The 22,679-nt window shown below is 44.0% G+C and overlaps 1 protein-coding gene across 11 annotated transcripts in view; it reads left to right on the top strand.

Moving 5' to 3' along the window:
- LOC311526214 (uncharacterized protein) overlaps positions 1 to 22,679 on the top strand; it is a 74,546-nt gene that overhangs the window by 17,268 nt on the left and 34,599 nt on the right. For 2 of the 11 annotated variants that reach the window (XM_084639020.1, XM_084639021.1), the window contains exons 4-5: positions 19,906 to 20,114; positions 20,694 to 21,333. The exons of 4 other annotated variants lie outside the window; for them this stretch is intronic. In XM_084639020.1, the coding sequence (XP_084495146.1) occupies positions 19,906 to 20,114; positions 20,694 to 20,743 (259 nt within the window). In that variant the 3' untranslated portion in view covers positions 20,744 to 21,333. 5 more of the 11 variants (XR_014712967.1, XM_084639022.1, XM_084639025.1 and 2 more) reach the window with 5 other exon arrangements.

Raw genomic sequence — 22,679 nt, forward strand, 5'->3', positions numbered from 1 at the left:
GGTGAGTATTTGCTTCAGGTTGCGGGGCTGTCTGTAGGCAAGGACTGGCCTGTCTCCCAAGATTTGTGAGAGTGTTGGGTCATCCTTTAGGATAGGTTGTAGATCCTTAATAATGCGTTGGAGGGGTTTTAGTTGGGGGCTGAAGGTGACGGCTAGTGGCGTTCTGTTATTTTCTTTGTTAGGCCTGTCCTGTAGTAGGTAACTTCTGGGAACTCTTCTGGCTCTATCAATCTGTTTCTTTACTTCTGCAGGTGGGTATTGTAGTTGTAAGAAAGCTTGACAGAGATCTTGTAGGTGTTTGTCTCTGTCTGAGGGGTTGGAGCAAATGCGGTTGTATCGCAGAGCTTGGCTGTAGACGATGGATCGTGTGGTGTGGTCAGGGTGAAAGCTGGAGGCATGCAGGTAGGAATAGCGGTCAGTAGGTTTCCGGTATAGGGTGGTGTTTATGTGACCATTGTTTATTAGCACTGTAGTGTCCAGGAAGTGGATCTCTTGTGTGGACTGGACCAGGCTGAGGTTGGTGGTGGGATGGAAATTGTTGAAATCATGGTGGAATTCCTCAAGGGCGGCTTTTCCATGGGTCCAGATGATGAAGATGTCATCAATATAGCTCAAGTAGAGTAGGGGCTTTAGGGGACGAGAGCTGAGGAAGCGTTGTTCTAAATCAGCCATAAAAACGTTGGCATACTGTGGGGCCATGCGGGTACCCATAGCAGTGCCGCTGATCTGAAGGTATACATTGTCCCCAAATGTGAAATAGTTATGGGTAAGGACAAAGTCAAAGTTCAGCCACCAGGTTAGCCATGACATTATCGGGGATAGTGTTCCTGACGGCTTGTAGTCCATCTTTGTGTGGAATGTTGGTGTAGAGGGCTTCTACATCCATAGTGGCCAGGATGGTGTTATCAGGAAGATCACCGATGGATTGAAGTTTCCTTAGGAAGTCAGTGGTGTCTCGAAGGTAGCTGGGAGTGCTGGTAGTGTAGGGCCTGAGGAGGGAGTCTACATAGCCAGACAATCCTGCTGTCAGGGTGCCAATGCCTGAGATGATGGGGCGCCCAGGATTTCCAGGTTTATGGATCTTGGGTAGTAGATAGAATATCCCAGCTCGGGGTTCCAGGGGTGTGTCTGTGCAGATTTGATCTTGTGCTTTTTATATCTATTCAGGGGACACCATCACAGGGCCTAATAACATCAGCCACACTATCAGAGGCTCGTATACCTGCACATCCACCAATGTGATATATGCCATCATGTGCCAGCAATGCCCCTCTGCCATGTACATTGGTCAAACTGGACAGTCTCTACGTAAAAGAATAAATGGACACAAATCAGATGTCAAGAATTATAACATTCATAAACCAGTCGGAGAACACTTCAATCTCTCTGGTCACGCAATCACAGACATGAAGGTCGCTATCTTAAAACAAAAAAACTTCAAATCCAGACTCCAGCGAGAAACTGCTGAATTGGAATTCATTTGCAAATTGGATACTATTAATTTAGGCTTAAATAGAGACTGGGAGTGGCTAAGTCATTATGCAAGGTAGCCTATTTCCTCTTGTTTTTTCCTACCCCCCCCTCCCCCAGATGTTCTGGTTTAACTTGGATTTAAACTTGGAGAGTGGTCAGTTTGGATGAGCTATTACCAGCAGGAGAGTGAGTTTGTGTGTGTATGGGGGTGGGGGGGATGTGAGAAAACCTGGATTTGTGCTGGAAATGGCCCACCTTAATTATGCACATTGTAGGGAGAATGGTCACTTTGGATGAGCTATTACCAGCAGGATAGTGAGTTTGTGTGTGTGGTTTTTGGGAGGGGGGTGAGGGGGTGAGAGAACCTGGATTTGTGCAGGAAATGGCCCAACTTTATTATCATGCACATTGTGTAAAGAGTTGTCACTTCGGATGGGCTATCACCAGCAGGAGAGTGAATTTGTGTTGGGGGGGTGGAGGGTGAGAAAACCTGGATTTGTGCTGGAAATGGCCCACCTGATGATCACTTTAGATAAGCTATTACCAGCTGGACAATGGGGTGGGAGGAGGTATTTTTTCATATTCTCTGTGTATATATAAAGTCTGCTGCAGTTTCCACGGCATGCATCCGATGAAGTGAGCTGTAGCTCACGAAAGCTCATGCTCAAATAAATTGGTTAGTCTCTAAGGTGCCACAAGTACTCCTTTTCTTTTTATATGACTTTAGTAATCCTGTAATAACCATATCATATGTACTGATGTATTACTTATCTTTTATAGAAATGCCAGCAGCCATTTTCAGCTGCTGTATCTGCCTCCTTTCTAACCATCCCCAGTGCTGCATAACTCCTAACAGTTCCTTGCTGTTGCACCTCCTTATTCCCATTCCCTCACCAATCGTGAGCCTTCAGACACATTCCAGCTCTCTTCCCAACCCTGGTGGCTGTTTTTCCCCCATCTGCTTTTCCCTATGTATAGCAGATACAGCATACATAGGCATTTTCAGGATTTGGATCCTTTTTCTGACTTGTACCTTGCATTCACGCAAATATAAGTACACAAAGCTCAATTTTCCATCACAGGGTCTTTTCCCCTGACATCTGTTACACTGAGAATTCTCTAAGATACTCAAGGTTGTATTGTATTTTAAATAGTAGTTAAATTTCTATGCAAATTCAGTAACATATAACATTCCTCATATCCTTTGTATAAACACCCTGATGAACACCTAAATAATAAGTAAAGTAATTTTTAAAGCTTATGGACTGAAGTTGGAGACACTCCACCTTTTTTCCTCTCCGTAAAAGCTTCCAGGATGTCAGTTGCACAAAGTTCTCCTATAGCGTTGCCATCTAGATCAAGTTCTATCAAGTGTTCAGAGTGTTTGATTAGGCTGCATTTAAGAACAACAAAAAACTGAAATCTGCTGTAAGTAAAAAACAATGTTATACATTAGTAAATAAAATACAAGTATTTTAATGTAGAATGTAATTAATGCCAAAGACATATTGTTAAACAACTGAAACAAAAGTCATCATTCTTTGATAATTCTTCTGTCTAGTGACCTGATCCAAAGCCATTACTCTCATTGATTTAGAGGGCTTTGGATAGCCCCCAAATGAGTACATGGCTCCTCTTATAGGTTTCCTTTTAGAAAATGTGTGCATTTCTTCACTATGATTCTTTTTTAGCTAATAATTTGAATAGAAATCCTAAGTAATAAACACAAATAACACTGCCTGATTCCATCTATTGGATTCCCATTGAGTTCAAAGCATGTGAGAGGTCAGTTCCATAATATTATTTCAGGGGAGAAAATTAATGCATTATAATGGCCAGTGCTGTTTGGGTAGCTGTAAATAAAGACCTACCAGCATTTTCACAATACATTTCTATTTCAGAAAGTTATGACTGGGCTTTACAAAAACTGATTATAACAAAAAATTATAGTTAAGACCAGAAGAGACCATTATGACCATCTTGACCTGCATAACACAGCCTATAGAATTTCACCCAGTAAAATTTATCTCAAATGGCCAAAAATCTTCGCGAGCTCGGCAGCGGAGACTGAAGAGTTAGAATCCAGTCACTATGGTATTTGACAGAATAAACATCTCTGTCATTTGTCTTTTTTCACCTCTTAATCAAAACTGAAACATCACCCTGTAGAGGTGAAATCACTGGATACTCTAGGAACTTTGACAGCAAAACTGAATCTGGGGAGAGCTTAGATCGGGGACGGAGGGGGGACTTTTTTGGCCCAAGGGCCACATCAGGATTGCGAAACTCTATGGAGGGCTGGGTACGGCAGGCTGTGCCTCCCCAAACAGCATGGTCTCTGCCCCCTCCCACTTCCCGTCCCCTGATTACCCCACTCAGAACTCCAGACCCATCCAACGCCTCCTGCTCCTTGTCCCCTGACCACGCCCTCCCGGGACTCATTACCCCCATCCGACCGCCCCCCCGCTCCCTGTCCCGTGACTGCCCGGACCCCTATCCACACCCTTGCCCCCTGAAAGGCCCCCTGAGACTCCGATACCTATGCAACTGCTCCCTGTCCTCTGACTGCGTCCCCATAACCTCCACCCCATCCAACCCCCCCCACTGCTCCTTGTCCTCTGACTGCCCCCTCCCGGGATCTCCCACCCCTAACTGTCCCCCCCGGGACATCACCCCCTATCCAACCCTCCCTGTCCCCTGACTGCTCCGACCCCTATCCACACCCCCGACCGCTGACAGGCCCCCTTGGACTCCCATCCTATCCAACCCACCCTGTTCGCCGTTCCCTAACCAGCCCCCCCCGAACCTCCGCCCCCTGCCCCCTGGGACCACATGCCCCTTATCCAACCCCCCACTCCTCACTCCCTTACCATGTTGTTCAGAGCAGAAAGACTGGCAGCTGCGTCACCACCATGGCCGGAGCCAGCCACGTTGCCCATGTGGCTGCAGGGGACAGCAGGGACCGGGGGCTAGCCACCCCGGCAGAGAGCTCAAGAACCGGGCAGGATGGTCCCCTGGGTCGGCTGTGTCCTGCAGGCCATAGTTTGCCCACCTCTGGCTTAGATGTATGTATTTCTAAGATCCTTCCAGATGGAGTCAGAGCACTCACACTATACGCCATACCTACATACTTCAGATGTGTGGCATGCAGAATATTTGAGGGGCAAAGCCAATGGTTACTAGTACTCATTTTGGAGCAAAAAAGCAGACATTCTCCAAACACACGTTTCTAAATCTAGTAAAAGAAAAAAGGGCACCCCCACCTTTGTAATTTATAACTTACTAAGTTAAAAATTGAGTGAACTCCAAGACCATCTTTTCTCCTCCCTTTCCTCTTCCATCTATGCCATTGTCAGCCAAATGCAATTTAACTAACCACGGGCCAACTTCAGTTTTCTTCTCTTTTTTTTAGTTCCTGCAAGAAAAAAACCCCGCGATTATTCTGGGAACACCCTGTATTAGGGATGTGACTAATAGCAACAGGAGCTGTGTGCTAAATTCTGCATGTGCTATGCTAATAGTAGGGGACACATTTTTAAACTAAATAGCTCCAGCAAACATACATGCTTATCAATTGCACAGGCAAAACCCATGGGCGAAGGGGGGTCCTGGAGCTTTCAGCCACTGGTCCCGGAGCTCCAGAAGCCATGGGTTGTGGGGGCACATAGAGTCATCAGCTGCCACAGGTGGTGGGGACCCCGGAGTTCTGAGCTGCTGGGGCTGCAGCGAGGGCCCCAGAGCTGTCAACTGTGGCGGCAGCAGGTGCTCAACTCCTCTGCTCCTGCAGCAGGGCTTGGGCTCTCTTACCTCCCACGGGGCTCGGGCTTCAGTCCTCCCACTCATTGTTTTTAGTAAAAGTCACCGACAGGTCACAGGCAATAAAACAAAAATTCACAGAAGCCGATGACCTGTTGGTTATTTATAGTAAAAATAACTGACAAAATCTTAATCTTACTTATTATTGATCACACATTATGGTGGTTCATGTTAAGCTGCAAAACAATTGGAGAAGCATGGTTTGGAGACTTACTTATACCAGCGAAGCAATTCACTGGATAATTTCCATATAGCTGATAAAGATGTTAGACCAAATGTAGCCTACCGTATGTAGTTGCATGTTTTTGATTAAGAACAATGGTGACAAACAGCAGTGTGAGTTATAAATCCAGTGTAAATTAGTTCTAAGCCATGTGTAATGGTCAGACCAGTGGTCCACCCTGTCCATCCTTCCCCAGAGGGAATGAACAGAACAGGTAATTATCAAATAATACATCCGCTGTCATCCACTTACAGTTTCTGGCAAAGAGAGGTGACGGACACTCAGAGCTTGGTGTTGTATCCTTGCCCATCTGGTTAATAGCCATTAATGGACTTATCCTCCATGAATTTATCTACTTCTTTTTTGAACCCTGTTATCATTTTGGCCTTCACAACATCTCCTGGCAAAGATTTCCACACGTGGACAGTGCACAATGTGAAGAAGTACTTCCTTATGTTTTTTTTTAAAACCTCCTGCCCAGGGGTGGCCAAACTGTGGCTCATGAGCCACATGCAGTTCTTTTATTGTTAAGGTGTGGCTCGCACGACCCTCCCCACATTCTCCGCCTGTCTGACTGGAGGCGAGGGAAACCCCACCACCACCTTTGTGTCATCTGCAAACTTGATGAATATGCTACATGAATATGCTTGATAAATACCTACATCCAGGTCATTAATAAAGATGTTAAACAACACCGGACCCAGAACTGATTTCTGTGGAACCCACTTGAGACCTCCCTCTAATCCGACACCATTCCATTAGTAGTCACTCTTTATCTGTGGCTGTTTAATCAATTATGTATCCACTTAATGGTAGTTCTGTCGAGCCCACGTTTCTTCAGCTTACTTATTCAAGTGTCATGTGGAATTGTCAAAAGCCTTGCTGAAGTCCAGGTATATTCCCATTACCAATCAAATCAGTTACCCTGTTAAAGAAGGAAATCAAGCTGGTTTGGCATGATTTGTTCTTGCTAAATCCATGCTGGCTGCTAGTGATTATCACTTCATCCCCCAGGTATTCACAAATTGAATGTTTTATACATTGCTTTAGAAGCTTCCCAGGTATTGAAGTTAAGCTGACTGGTCTAGTGTTTCCTGGCTCCTCCTTTTTAAAGATGGGCACTATATTAGCCCTTCTCCAGTCTTCCAGGATCTCTCCTGTCATCCATGAGTTTATTGCCAGTGGCTCCGAGATTTCTTCAGCATCCTCCGGTGAATAGTATCTGTCCGGCCCTGCTGATTTGAATTCATTCAAATTGATCAGAAGATCTGACGTGTTCTTTACTTATCCTGATCTGTATTCCTTCCCCTTTATTGTCTATGGTAACTTCACTAGTCATCCGGTCACATGTTATTTTTTGTGAGAAGACTGAAGCAAAGTAGCATTGAACAGCTCTGCCTCCCTATTATCTTCCATTACCAGCTCACCTTCTCCATTGAGCAGTGGCCCCACACTGTCCTTGATCTTTCTTTTTTGTCTGATTGAAGAACTCCTTCCTATTGGTCTTTAACATTTTTTGCCAGCTGTAACTCATTCTTTGCCTTGGCTTTCCTGATTTTGTCTCTATACGCTCATGCTATTCCCGTGTATACTTCCTTGGGTGACATGCCACTCCTTCCTGTATGTGTCCCTTTTGGTTTTTAGATAGATAAAAGGTCCTTGTGCACCCATATTGGCATCTTGTGGCTCTTATCTTTCCTCTATGTCGGAAGAGCTTGGTGTTGAGCCTCTAGTATTACATCTTTTAAGAACTATCAGCCCTCTGTAACTCCTTTTCTTCCTAATTGGTTTTCTATGGGACCGTACCTACTATTTCTGAGAGTCAGTTGAAATCTGCCTTTCTGAAGTTCAGTGTCCTTGTTTTGTTGTTCTCATGTCCTGCTTTCTAAAGGCTCTTGAAATCTATTAGATAATAATCACTTCTTACCAAGTTCCCGACCACCTTCATGATCACAACTAATTCATCCCTGTTGGTCAGTATACACTTATACAATCAGCTGGGTCTGGATTGCTGTTGCTGATGTACAGGAATGAAAAAATTCAGCTTGACTTTCAAATCCCAAAATGCTTTTACAGCACTGAGAGGAAAAACATCTTTTTACTTGTAAACTGAACATGAGAGATCTGGAGTCAGAGAGAGACGATCAAAATGGAATTCCACAATGTCATTTTTACAGTTACTTTACAGAGTAAAAGAGCACATGAATGGTTCTTCTACAATATCTATGGTTAACTGTTCAAGACTGAAAACCCAATTTTGAAATGATCTGTACAAAAGAGGAATAATGAGAAATAGAGTTCTCCTTTGTCAGAACATCTCTGCCTGGAAGCACGAGACCAGACCAGACCACTTGCATGTTGTTTAATTGTGGCTTTAATAATCACAGTGCCACACTATGGGTCAGATCTTGCCTACCTCTTATGAAAGTGCACAGCCAGGTCAAGGGCAGAGGGCTGTTGGGAGCCTTTCCCACCCCTTTTGTTGCCTTCACAAGGACCAGTCTGGATTGCTGTCCTGGAGCTCAGGACAGCATAGGGACTACTCCCTTGCGGCATACAGTGCTCTATAGCAGTTGAGGATGAAGTAGGGCTACAACCTTGCTGCCCTTCACACCAGCCTGCACAGAACTGGTGGACAGAGGTAGTGAATTATACCCCAGTAGTGTAGTAGCAAGCACACTCCCATGGTGCACCAGGGAGCTCTGGGAAGCATTTTGTCTCCTAGTGCTATTTCTGACCTAGTACAGCTGTACCCCACTGTTTATCAGGGGTAGGCCTCAGTGGATGATCTAGCTTATATGACAGTCAAAAAGGCCTTTTTCAAACTGGAAAGCAGTACTCTGTGGGAAGGTTTTTCCATTACTAGTTTCTTACGATGACAAAAACACTGGAGACAAGAGCAGAAGTGAGAGAGGGAGGATGATGGGGGCTTTAAATCAAGATTGGTTGTCTTTCTAAAAGACACCACACCTTGTTGTGCTAGATGTAAAAAGCACTAGGTGAAATTCTATGGCCCATGCCATGCAGGAGGGAGGTGAGACTAGATTATCATAGGACCCATCCCCACCCCCTGGCCTTAAAATCTAACGATGGGGAGGGGGAAGCAGGAGAACCGAACCACGCATGACAGATAGTAATCACATTGCTTAATGTGCTATTGGAAGGTTTTCAGATACTACAGTGATGAGGACTTATGTATAATAGAACAAAACCACACAAAACTGAACTGTACCTTTTCTTTTCTTTTCCTTCCTCATACTACTTTCCACTGTGTTAGAGCTTCCTGTTCTGGAAGCAATGTTCAAGCCAGAAGCTGTTGAGTGGATACCCAAACCTTTGTCTGCTGTTTATAAATAAGAACAGCCATTCAAACAGTTGCCAATTGATGGAGTTATATACAATTTTTTGGAACGTGCAGTATTAATTATTTGATATATACACTCTCCCAAGTTTACATTGTCCTGGATGCTGAGGGACATTTACCATAGAAGGATCTACATAGCTATTAATTTTTTCCATCAGAGATAATTTTGTAGGGGGGAAAAGGTTTGCATATTTCAGCACAAAGTTTCTATGCTATTTTTGCTTATTTCTGATTTCTTATATCCCTTGTTATAGTTTAGCTAGTATTGTCGTTTTGGAAAGTTTGAGCATCTTTTACACCGCAGTACATTCACCATTATTTTGATGCTCCATTTATCTTCCTCTAACATATAGCCAGATTCACCCTTGGAATGCAGCTTGCATCCCCCGGTGTCTGCTGGGACAGCCACACCAGTAGTTGAGCAGGGAGGCAGCATCTTAAATTCTAGCCATCTGAGTCATTTTAGTGGAAGTTGCCTGAGAGAGATGCTGAATTTGGACATCTCACATGCAGGCTTCCCCTGCTACAGTTGATCGAAAAATGTAAAAACACTTTCATTGATATAAAAGTGACTTTTTAAATGAAAATTAAAAAAAAATATTTGCAGAAAATGTTCATTGCAATATAGAAAATGTCTTGACCACTCTACTTCCCCACCACCTTTAGGCTGCCATGCTTGTTTTGGGGGCTGCATTTGGCCATCCCCAGGTAGAGCAGGGATCCCTGGCAGAGAGAGTGGTGTGGACAGTTTATGCAGCTACTGTGGCTGCTCCAGGTACACTAATCATCATCAGGGGCTTGAAGTTCAAGGAGTGAATTGACCCCAAGGACAGTAGTTTGAATTACTTTCCAAACTTAAATAGTCTCTGAAACAAATTGATGTTAATGGATGTTTTATAAGTTATTAACTTATTTATGTGCTTCCCAAATGCAAATTTCACTACTTTTATTCATAGTGGTTTTGCTTTTAGGTATAAATACATAGCTGCTTAAATGTTTCTGGCCAAATCGCAAAGATCCTTTCTCAGTCAAGGGGATAAATATGTAAACGTTAAACAATGGGAGCAAAATTAAACAGTAAAGGGTATTTATAAAACAAAATTGATCTTTAGCGCAAATGGAACTTATTTATTTTTTCATGTTTAAATTTGGATTCTAGACACATTTTATTATTAGCACTTGCATATTTAATCCTTCAGATTAAACACATTTTCTGATATCTTTTTAAACATATCCTTTTAAAACACCACTCTCTCTGAAACAAGACATTACAAAGTGCAGCGTGCAATGACTGTACAGCATGTTTTGTCTGTCCGTCCCAGGTGCCAAGAAGGGAACACTTGTACATGAATGTAATGGAAGTACAATAAATGCTTGCATAGGCTATTACTAATGTGTGTAAGTATAATTTTAAACAAAAAATGGAAAAATGATAATTTTCTCTAATCCAAGCTCCATCCCCAGATAGTCTCACCTTCTGGTATTTGATGATCAGAATAATTGTTGAATAGTAAGGCATTTGTTTCCTTATCTCTTCCAAGATTGTCTGCATACATAGCTATTGGTGTGATGAGTTCAAGGGCACCCAAACATTGCAAGTTGTTACCATTTAGATAAAGATTGCTGTGACAAAAATGTAATTTTAAATATTTGATTGATGTTCCCTCACATTTAAACTTGCATTTCAACTTTCTTTTCTACATTTGGGTTTTATAACAATGTTGTTGAAACTAAAATTATAGTAATTGTAACAGAAAAAAATTGGGGTAAGTAGTCTCTTTTTAATACCAAGTAGTCTTAATTAACCTTAAATTGGACTTAAAACTCTGAATGCTGATTTCAGAAGTTCTAATTGCTGATATAATAAAATCAAATAAGGATAATGTCAAAGATAAAATATGGCATCGATGACTAACTCAGTCTCACAAGAATAACTGTTTAAGTCCTCCAAAGTACGTGCTTAACTTTTAGACATGTAAGCAGTGCCATTACATTAGATATGTCAGTAGTTCCATCAACATCAGTGTGGTTAATCATATGCCCAAAGTTAAGCAGGTGCATAAATACTTTGTTGGATTGGGCTGTTTTTCTAAATTAATTAATATTTCCTGCCTCCTTCATTTGAGTTGGGGTAGGAATGTCCAGAATCCTGCATCATGCCTAGGAATAAGAAAATACCATTAAAGGAACACTTTCTCCAGCCAAGTCCAAGAGAGAGTAAAGATGGGACTCCTTTCCCCTTGAAAGAGCCATGAATGTCACTTGTAGGAAGTATGGCTTGTTGGACTATAAACATTCACTTTCTTTGCTGGATTATAAGGCTTTAAGGAGTCTATTAAATCAACTTTAGGAAGATATGCAGGGAAATTAGAAAGAGCTGACCAGAGTAACTGTAATCAACAGCTTTGGGTCATACAAACATTACAGAGGGCTTATCAAGGCTAAGAAAAGACTTATCAATAAAATGTATGAGGCTAGGAAAAAGACACTTCAGGATTACTGAAGTCCCTGAAAGGTCGAGTGAAATGACGTCTTTGGTCAATGGACAGTACACATATTGCCCTTGAATAGTCAGGTACGTTTTCTTTTCTTATAATATCTGCAAGTAGACTTCCAAGGGGAAAATCATCTCTAGTCATTTTAACATGCTCCCTTGTGCACATGCATTGTAAAGGCTATTTAGGATCACATTCTATTTCTCATATTCATTATATCAGCATGTAGTTTTCTCTAGAGCCTTAGATACATGTCACATCTTCTATCCTGTGTATGTCAGAATCCATTCAAGACATTGTTTGTTTTAGGGTATGCTTTTGTGGCATTCTCATAGCATATAGTACAGATTAAGTATAAAAGAACAGTAGTGAAAATTTACAGACACGTATCATCATCATGGCAGATCCCAAAGGAATGTACCCTCCTTGCAGGGCCACTGAGCACCACCCAGATTGATCTCTAGCTAGGTCTTTAAGGTGGTATGACTGGATATTCAGTTTATGTCCACCACTGGCAATCTTATTGCACCACCAAAGCTTTTGGTGACCATTTCTTGGTAAACATAATTTATCATTCGCTCGTCCTAATAACACGTCTACTAAAAAAGCCACCAAAATTGAACCAGTACTCATGCAAGTAGTTGGTAGGATCTGCTATGAATGTCCTCATTTCTGAGCTTGTGCTGCCACTTAATGTGGAGAAGCTGACAAAGATCACAAGAATCAATGACATCCATCTACCACTCTTCAGCTTTTCTGTGCCCATGTTTCACTGCCATACAACAGAGTTGGTATATTCATGGTTCTATAGATCCACAGCTCTGTAGCAAGTGTGATGTCACAGTGCTCCCACAGAGGCTGCTGAAGGTCCCAAAGTATGGCAGCAGCTGTTGCTATATGAGTGTCCACATCTTTGGACCACCCTCCAGCACAACCTATGATGCTTTACAAGTATTTGACAGTTGCCACTTATTTGATGTCTTGATTGGACAGGTTAATATTGAGCTTTTAATCTGGAGGTGGAGGCTGCTTGATGGTAATAGCCAGGGATTTAGTGGTGTGCAGATTAATAACTGGACCAAAGCATATTGCTTCATACCTGACCAGCTTGGGCATCAGCTTGTAGTGATTCATTGAATTGAGCCAATAAGACAATGTCATCAGCGTATTCAAAATCTCGAAGCAGAATGACGTTCAGCTCAATACCACTGACATTTGCCTCCTCAAGTCCATCAACCAGTTAATGTGAATATTGAACACTGATGGTGACAGAATGCCACTTCGCTAAAGTCTGGTGAAATAAGAAACCATGCCATATATCTGCCATTGACTCGAACACCACTTTCTGTTCCATTATAGAGCTCTTCTATCAGTGACACTATCTTCCCAGGGATGGCAAGTTGCCTTATCATCCTACAAACTTGTTTGATGCACTGAATCAAAGGCCTGACTGAAGTCTCTAAAAAGTACTTCAAAAGCATATTAAATCCATCCAACTTCTCCAGAAGTTGTGTCAAGGTAAAGATCTAGTTGACAGTGGAATGACCAAATCTGACACCGTGCTGAGTATCCCTGCCTTTGCCATGAAGTGCATCATTGATTTGAGAGATTAACACAGAAGTGAAGACTTTTCCTAGGACTGACAACAGCATAATACCTCTATAGTTGCTACATTCAGCCTTATTACTGTTTTTAACAGGGGCAGAACAACACCTTTCTTTCAGTCACCAGGAATGCTATTAAATGTGCTAAATGATCTGGAAGAGCCTGTGCAGGCATGGTACAATACTCTTACTTGTCTTCAGCAATTCAGGGGTGAAGTTACAACTCCCAGGTGCCTTCCCAAACTTCAATTTATGCACTGCGATCTGAATTTCTTCTAGGCTGACAGAAGGTGGGTTTGCCTGAACTTCTTGCCCCACTTCAAACTGAAGAGGGACTGCTGGCAGTGGAAAATTGAGGAACATCTTGAAACAATCTTACCATTGATGCAGTTGATCTTTCCGACTTCAGCTGATGCTACCATTGATTCTTTACTGGACAAGAGGTACCACTTTTTCCTGAAAAAACGGCAAAGTTGATTAGAGGCTGTGAAGATCACATCTGGGGGCAGCTTGTTCTAAACTAGCTGCCTACGGTGACCACCAGGGTTCCTTATCTATCTTACACAATGACTTTATGTTCCAAAGTTGAATCCACTTGGCCTTTGCTTTTGCTTTCAACAAATGTATATTTTAAGACTCAAATTGTAGCCTGGCTTTCTTCTTAGTTCCAACTCAGTAAGCATCTCTGTTCTGTGGGTGGCATTTGAAGGGCTGAGGTCCCAGCAGCAGTCAGCACTGGTTATTTGAAACAACACCATTCCTTATCAGATGACAGAGAAAGCAAGACTTCAGTCTAAAGTTTCGATGGCCTTAAGCAGCTGAGAACAGAAAGCTATCAGATAGTGGAGTTCTAATAAGAACTTTTGGTTGAATTGGACTAATTTTGGCCTATTAACTGGCTACCATTGAAGCTGGACTTTTTAATGAAATGTATACTTATATAAAGTATAAGCCAGCTCAAATTAATTAAACCTGAAGTACAAAACAATAAAATGTGAGCTAGCAATAAAATCTCTCCTGGTGAAAATATTATAGATTTAATTAGAGAAAGTACAGGCAACTCTCTAACGTTTTTAGAAAGGAAGAGTGACGTAATCATCAAGCAAAAAGTTAAATAATTCCAAAAAGAGTTTTAATCTTACCAAATGGCAGTTTGGGGTACAATGGGGCCTAACTTGGACCCACTTTCAGGTTCCAAACTGCAGTAGCATAAGCTGAGAGTTAGAAGTTTTCTGTTTCCCTCTAACCCAGAAACAAGGCCGTTGATTCCTTTATCTCCAAACCTGTAAAAGACAATAGATTATTTAGATCTATCTGCTGACCAAGACTATAAATGTCACCTTCAAAGAGAATACCTTTTTGCATCCTGAAACATGCAATAGTCCAGCCTGTGTTCAACAAACGGTCACTTAGAACAAAAGACCGCAGCAACTACCACCTTGTCATAAACCTCCCTCTTTTTGGATAAGAGTTTTTACTGAGCTGACTCCAGCTGTTCCTGAGCTCTGCCAATAAATGCCTTTTTCCTCTTCATCTGGCCTGCCTTTTACTTTCAAATGCAGACATAGCCACACTGGCCTATGCTTTCATTACCTTGAGGCTAGGTTACTGCAGTGCACTGTACCTGTGACTGACTGTGAAAGCGTCATGGAAGCTTCATTTCAATGTACACTAGCCGAACTATTAGGGCTCAAGCAGACCAACAAATATACCTTAAACTTGTGCTCTAGGCGCTGCACTAGCTCTTATCCAATTCTGTATCTGCTTCAGATCATGGTTCTAATCTTTAAAATCCAAAGTGGGTTAGGGCCTACCTATGTCAGAGACTGCCTCTGTCTTCACCACTCACCATGACAGCTGCATTCAACAGAGATGCTGCAGCAAACAGCCCCAGGGTGACTCCTGGAGGCTGGAAACAGGGCACACATAGTGTAAAGACTCAACTGTAGGATTTCCTACTCCAGGGATCAGGCTGAGCCTCAATTTTGACACACTGAGGGCTCAAAATAACTCTCTTTGTGCAAGCCTTCCTTCAGCAGCAGTGACTGCAGACTGACCCAGCAGTGTTGCTTCTGGAGACATAGGCAACAGGTGTAATCCCATTTAACAGTGGTGTAAACAAGGGTCTGGGACAAGAGTGTGCTTTTCTATATAGCACCTCAGTAGTCAGATCATGGGCACATTAAAAAATGCTTAGCTGGAAAGGAAGACCATTTCAGGGGCAAGTTTCCTGGTATTGGACATGATAACTATAGTTCATTCTTTGTAAAATCCAGTTCTTAGATGGAAATTATAATGAATTAGTACAGGGAAACTACATTTATCTGAATTATGGATTCAGGTGGGAAAAAAAAGACATTTTGGGTAACTGAAATTCAGCCTGGGGATTTATCTGCAATCAGGAATAGATTTTCATTAGTATGGGGATGGGGAACTTGGGAACCATTGTTTATAAACTTCAGAGGAGAAACTTCATATCAGAACTGTTCTGACTTTGAGGGTACACTGAACATAACAAGCACTGTTCAGACTCACACTCACTCACTGCTGTGGATACATAGCTCTTCTTTCTCTTACTTGGTATAATCTAGAACAATGGAGTTCAAGTTGCTGTAAGGGAAAGCTGCTCCAAGTCGCTCCATGGACCATGCATCTATCGGCACATAAGTTATTTCTAGAGTACAAAAGGGAAAGCTGGTACATCCATTCCGCTCTAAAAGCATTGCCTAGAACTGCCGCCAGCAGCAGCACAGAAGTAAGGATGGCATGGTATGGTATTGCCACCCTTACTTCTGTGCTGCTGCCTGCAGAGCTGGGCCCTCAGTAAGCAGCCACCATTCTCTGGCCACCCAGTTCTGAAAGGCAGCAGCGCAGAAGTAAGGATGGCTGTAGTGGGGCGGCTGCTCCATTCCATGAGAAAAAGGGCTGGAACAGGCCAGAGAGGCTGCGCAGACTAGCAGCCAGTCAGCAAAGGCCTGTGGAGAGCCAGTCAGGGCTAAGGAAGAGGCAGCCAATCAGGGCTGGACTGGGCCCTATATGAAGGCTGCCTAGCAAAGGAGAAGGAGTCTCTCCCTGATTAGCAAGGGAGGAGGACTGGCTCCTGAGGTAAGGAGGTAGCACCTTGGACAGAGCAGTGCTGGGCAGGCTCAGGGGAGCAGAGGAGAGGTCTGGCCCAGTTACCTGCCAGGCTGCGGCCCCTGCTAAAAAGGGTCGGGAAGGTGCATTGGGCCAAAGAGGAAGTGGCCCAGGGAAGATAGGTGGACAAGAGAGGAGCGAAGGAGGGCAGAGAGAGGCTGCTGCTAGAGGGTCCCTTGGTCAGGACCCAGAGTAGCAGGTGGGCCAAGGTTCCCCCCCTTAACCCCGTTACACTGCATCTGGCCACAGAGGAGTGTGGCCGAGACAGACTGACTGCAACTTGCCCTGAGCTGAGCGCTAGACTTTGGGGTTGTGGTTGGCCTCTGAGGCAGGTGCAAGCCGAAGAACTGTCATTCCCTCCCCCCCACCCCCCGGAAGTGGGTGAGAATAGAGTAGTGGGTGCTGCTGGAGGGCAGTGTCCTGAAGCGGACACCGCCAGCAGGGAGCAAGGCGGTTCCCAAATCAGCAGAGAAGACAACGGTTGAGACAGCAAGTGCAGAAGGCGCCCTGCAGCTGAGAAGAGCTAATTCCTGGAGCAACCAACAGGAGGCACCAGTGGTGGTGAGTCGTGACCCCATTACAGTGCCATAGTAAGGTATTACCACCATTCTGCGCTGCTACTGGTGGGGCCCTGCTTTCAGAGCTGGGCACCTGGCCAGGAGTTGCCACTATCTGGCCACCCAGCTCTGAAGGCAACTCAGAAGTAAGGGTGGCAATGCTGCGACCCCCCCGCCCAAATAACCTTGTGACCCCCCCCCCCGCAACTCCCTTTTGAATCAGGACCCCCAATTTGCGAAACGCTGGTCTCCCCTGTGAAATCTGTATAGTATAGGGTAAAAGCACACAAAAGACCAGATTTCATGGGGGGAGACCAGATTTCATAGTCCATGACCAGTTTTTCATGGCCATGAATTTGGTAGGGCCCTATGCATGAGAATCTGAAAGTGAAACAGACTAGAAATTGATTATAAACCAAAGTGAAACTGGCTAGTTTGTTTCATTGTACACTCAGAGATATGCTGTAAATAAAATACAGTATAAATGGGGAGAAGTAAGTTAGATTTTCAAAATTGCTTCAGTTTTTGTCAGAGCTGATATATACGTCTCACCAAGTCTGAGTGTGCTAGAAACACCTGCTAGGTGTTATCAAGACCAAACATTAGAAAAGATATCCGACTGGATTTGAGTACATTCTTCAGGCATGAAATCGTACTACCCCCACAATCAAAATCTTTGTCTCTCAGAATGTGTTTGTTCATTGTCTCAATAGGCCTTCTGGTCTAGGTTTGTGGAAATGTAAAATCCAGGATAGTTTTTTTTTAAAAAACTTGTTTTTGTATATCTGGTGCACTGGCCATTTCTCTACACAATTATCCATTGTCTTCCTACACTTTTTCATTTACATATACAATCATTCTAGCTAGGTACTGGTATTTCCAATTTACCCACCACTACATATATTACTGCAAAAATAAAAACCAAAACCAAAATCCTTTTACTTTCAGTCAGCTTCTCTTTAAATGTCTACTTTTTATATTATGTATTTTATTTTACTTACAAGGTTTGCAATGTCTTGATTGTTTAGCTGAATTCCCCAGAAACAGAATTCCTTTTCCAACATGTATCGTTCATCTCTAATTGTCCTTAATAGAGGTGTGAGTAAGACTGGCTGGGAATTCTGAGAGTTTGTGAGCACAAACTAAAAAAAACAAAACTTAATTACAATTTGGTGTAATCAAAACAGAAAGAAATGTACATTATATTTTATGAACCCAAACGTACCGTTACCTAAATGTACTATACATTAATGGTGATCTATAAACGTTAACAAAAGTCAAAGATGCTCTGCATATCAATATATAAAAAATTGTGCAGAATTCCTTAAATAATCAGGGCGAAAGGGACATTTAGCACATTATTTCTATATTGGTGCAGCTCCAGCCTTTGCACCCATAATGAATAGAATAAACAAGATGTAGGCATTTTTACCACTGTGTCATCTGACCCAGTAGATCAGCCTGGAAAGAATTATTTTATATCCTAGATTTATATCTTATGGAACTGTAAAAAAAACAAAACAACAACAAAAAAGCCAATCTCCCCCCGCATCCCCCCAGGCATTTCTGAGATAAAAGGACAAGAACATTTTAAGTTAATGTGCTCTGTGCTCTATGCTCCTCTTAACCTGATTATCTGGACCATGCAAGTGTATAATAGCTAATTATGGCACATTTGGAAGTCAGGGGATGCATTTGCAGGTTTCTTTTCAGGATTATAATCAAAATTTTCAAATTAAGTGCCTACAGTTAGACATTATACCTAAATACATGTTTAATCTTCTAAAGTTAGGATTCATTGGAAGCTACAGATGCTCAGCCAGCACCTCTGAAAATTAGGCCACTTTTATACGAGTGGCTAAGTTTAGGTACCCAGTTTGGGAATGTATCTACGGTCATTGGAGAGGAAATCTATGTAAATGTCTAGAACATATTAACAGTAAGAATATGGTGTAATTGTAGTCCTCCTCACCCTGGGACTAGTACCTGCCATAGCTGCGATGCAGGAGCACAGAATGCTGTCTCAGGCAGAGACAGCCAGCAAGAGGGCAGCTCGAGCTGGGGAGGGGACTTGGAATGCACCTGAAGGGGCAGTTAGAATAAAAGCTGTTGAAGAAGAAGAAGAATCAAAATGCTGAGCTAACGGATGACCTGGAGCCTTGGTAGGAGGTGACATGATAAAATAAAAGAACAGGAGAATAAAAGTAAGGGACTGGCAAGTGAGAGGGAGGAGAGAAGGAAAATAGGAAAGGTTTCACGTTAGGAGGAGCAGAAAAAATAAACCTGGGTATGTGAGCAGGTACTATTAGAGTATCCAGGAAAAAAAAGCCTGAAAGGATATGTAATTGGTGAAAAAGGGAATTGATCATAAAGCTGTGTTAGATGAAAACAGATCCTGATATCAGTAAATGAGAAACCCACCCACAAAGGACCGAAGAAGTGTATGAACAAAGAGAATGACTGTTTGAACTGTATTCCTTCAACAGATGTTCAAAGCGTCTAAGCCCTGGTCTACACTAGGAGTTGAGGTCGAATTTAGCAGCGTTAAATTGATTTAACCCTGCACCCGTCCACACGACGAAGCCCTTTTTTTCGACTTAAAGGGCTCTTAAAAATCGATTTCCTTACTCCACCCCCATCAAGGGGATTAGCGCTGAAATTGGCCTTGCCGGGTCAAATTTGGGGTACTGTGGACGCAATCAGATGGTATTGGCGTCTGGGAGCTATCCCAGAGTGCTCCATTGTGACCGCTCTGGACAGCACTCTCAATTCAGATGCACTGCCCAGGTAGACAGGAAAAGGCCCGCGAACTTTTGAATTTCAATTTCCTGTTTGGCCAGCGTGGCAAGCTGCAGGTGACCATGCAGAGCTCATCAGCAGAGGTGACCACGATGGAGTCTCAGAATCGCAAAAGAGCTCCAGCATGGACTGAACGGGAGGTATGGGATCTGATCGCTGTATGGGGAGAGGAATCCGTGCTATCAGAACTCCGTTCCAGTTTTCGAAATGCCAAAACCTTTGTCAAAATCTCCCAGGGCATGAAGGACAGAGACCATAACAGGGATCCAAAGCAGTGCTGCGTGAAACTTAAGGAGCTGAGGCAAGCCTACCAGAAAACCAGAGAGGCGAACGGCCGCTCTGGGTCAGAGCCCCAAACATGCCGCTTCTATGATGAGCTGCATGCCATTTTAGGGGGTTCAGCCACCACTACCCCAGCCGTGTTGTTTGACTCCTTCAGTGGAGATGGAGGCAACACGGAAGCAGGTTTTGGGGACGAAGAAGAAGAAGATGATGATGATGAGGTTGTAGATAGCTCACAGCAAGCAAGCGGAGAAACTGGTTTTCCTGACAGCCAGGAACTGTTTCTCACCCTGGACCTGGAGCCAGTACCCCCCAAACCCACCCAAGGCTGCCTCCTGGACCCGGCAGGTGTAGAAGGGACCTCTGGTGAGTGTACTCTTTAAAATAGTATCCATGGTTTAAAAACAAGCGTGTTTAATGATTAATTTGCCCTGGCATTCGTGGCTCTCCTGGATATACTCTCAAAGCCTTTGCAAAAGGTTTCTGGGGAGGGCAGCCTTATTCCATCCACCATGGTAGGACACTTTACCACTCCAGGCCAGTAGCACGTAGTCGGGAATCATTGTAGAACAAATCATTGCAGTGTATGTTTGCTGGCATTCAAACAACATCCGTTCTTTATCTCTCTGTGTTATCCTCAGGAGAGTGATATCATTCATGGTCACCTGGTTGAAATAGGGTGCTTTTCTTCAGGGGACATTCAGAGGTGCCCCTTCCTGCTGGGCTGTTTGCCTGTGGCTGAACAGAAATGTTTCCCGCTGTTAGCAACGGGGAGGGGGGAGAGGCTAGCCATGTGCTGGGGGGAGGCAAAATGCGACCTTGTAATGAAAGCACATGTGCTATGTATGTAATCTTAACAGCAAGGTTTACCGTGAAAGAGTGTACCCATTGTTCTATAAAATGTGTCTTTTTAAATACCACTGTCCCTTTTTCTCTCTCCGTCAGCTGCATGTGTTTCAAGGATCTTTTCCTTCCCAGAAACTAGTGAAGATTAGAAGGCAAAAAAACGCACTCGTGATTAAATGTTCTCTGAGCTCATGCTGTCCTCCCACACTGACAGAGCAAAGACGAATGCGCGAGGCAGACAATGTCAGAGTGCAGGAAAGCACAAAATGACCGGGAGGAGAGGTGGCGGGCTGAAGAGGACTGAAGCTGAAAGGTGGCGGCAGCATGATGAGAGGAGGCAGGATTCAAAGCTGAGGCTGCTGGAGGATCAAACCGATATGCTCCAGTGTATGGTTGAGCTGCGGGAAAGGCAGCAGGAGCACAGACTGCCGCTACAGCCCCTGTGTAACAACCGCCCTCCTCCCCAGGTTCCATAGCCTCCTCACCCAGACGCCCAAGAACGTGGTGGGGGGGCCTCCGGCCACCCAGCCACTCCACCCCAGAGGATTGCCCCAGCAACAGAAGGCTGGCATTCAACAAATTTTAAAATTTTAAAGTGCTGTGTGGCCTTGTCCTTCCCTCCTCCGCCACCCCTCCTGGTGCTTCTCTCTTCCACCAACCCTCTTGGGCTACCTTGGTAGTTATCCCCCTATTTGTGTGATGAATGAATAAAGAATGCATGAATGTGAAGCAACAATGACTTTATTGCCTCTGCAAGTGGTGATTGAAGGGAGGAGGGGAGGGTGGTTAGCTTACAGGGAAGTAGAATGAACCAAGAGGGTGGGGGTTTCATTAAGGAGAAACAAACAGAACTTTCACACCGTAGTCTGGCCAGTCATGAAACTGGTTTTCAAAGCTTCTCTGATGCACACCGCGCCCTCCTTTGCTCTTTTAACTGCCCTGGTGTCTGGCTGCGCGTAACCAGCGACCAGGCGATTTGCACGTAGTTGGGAACCTCCCTCCTCGCCATAAACGTCTCCCCATTACTCTCACAGATATTGTGGAGCACACAGCAAGAAGTAACAACAATGGGAATATTGGTTTCGCTGAGGTCTACCGAGTCAGTAAACTGCACCAGCACGCTTTTAAATGTCCAAATGCACATTCTACCACTATTCTGCACTTGCACAGCTCCTGACTACTGTCCAGGCTGCAGGTGTATGGCTTCATGAGCCATGACATTAAGGGGTAGGCTGGGTCCCCAAGGATAACTATAGGCATTTCAATATCCCCAAAGGTTATTTTCTGGTCTGGGAATAAAGTCCTTTCCTGCAGCTTTTGAAACAGACCAGAGTTCCTGAAGATGCGAGCGTCATGTACCTTTCCTGGCCATCCCACGTTGATGTTGGTGAAACGTCCCTTGTGATCCACCAGTGCTTGCAGCACTATTGAAAAGTACCCCTTGCAGTTTATGTACTCACCGGCTTGGTGCTCCGGTGCCAAGATAGGGATATGGGTTCCATCTATGGCCCCACTCCAGTTAGGGAATCCCATTGCAGCAAAGCCATCCACTATGACCTGCACATTTCCCAGGGTCACTACCCTTGATATCAGCAGATCTTTGATTGCTTTGGCTACTTGCATCACAGCAGCCCCCACAGCAGATCTGCCCACTCCAAACTGATTCCCGACTGACCGTTAGCTGTCTGGCGTTGCAAGCTTCCACAGGGCTATTGCCACTCGCTTCTCAACTGTGAGGGCTGCTCTCATCTTGGTATTCTTGCGCCTCAGGGCAAGGGAAAGCAAGTCACAAAGTTCCATGTACGTGCCCTTATGCATGCGAAAGTTTCACAGCCACTAGGAATTGTCCCAGACCTGCAACACTATGCGGTCCCACCAGTCTGTGCTTGTTTCCCAGGCCCAGAATTGGCATTCCACCGCATGAACCTGCCCCATTAGCATCATGATGACCACGTTGCCAGGGCCCATGCTTTGAGAGAAGTCTGTGTCCATGTCCTCATCACTCTCGTCACCATGCTGACATCGCCTACTTTCCCGGTTTCGCTTTGCCAGGTTCTGGTTCTGCATATACTGCTGGATAACGCG

This window comes from Lepidochelys olivacea, assembly GCF_965140295.1.
Source record: "Lepidochelys olivacea isolate rLepOli2 genome assembly, chromosome: 9".
Taxonomy (NCBI): Eukaryota; Metazoa; Chordata; order Testudines; family Cheloniidae; genus Lepidochelys; species Lepidochelys olivacea.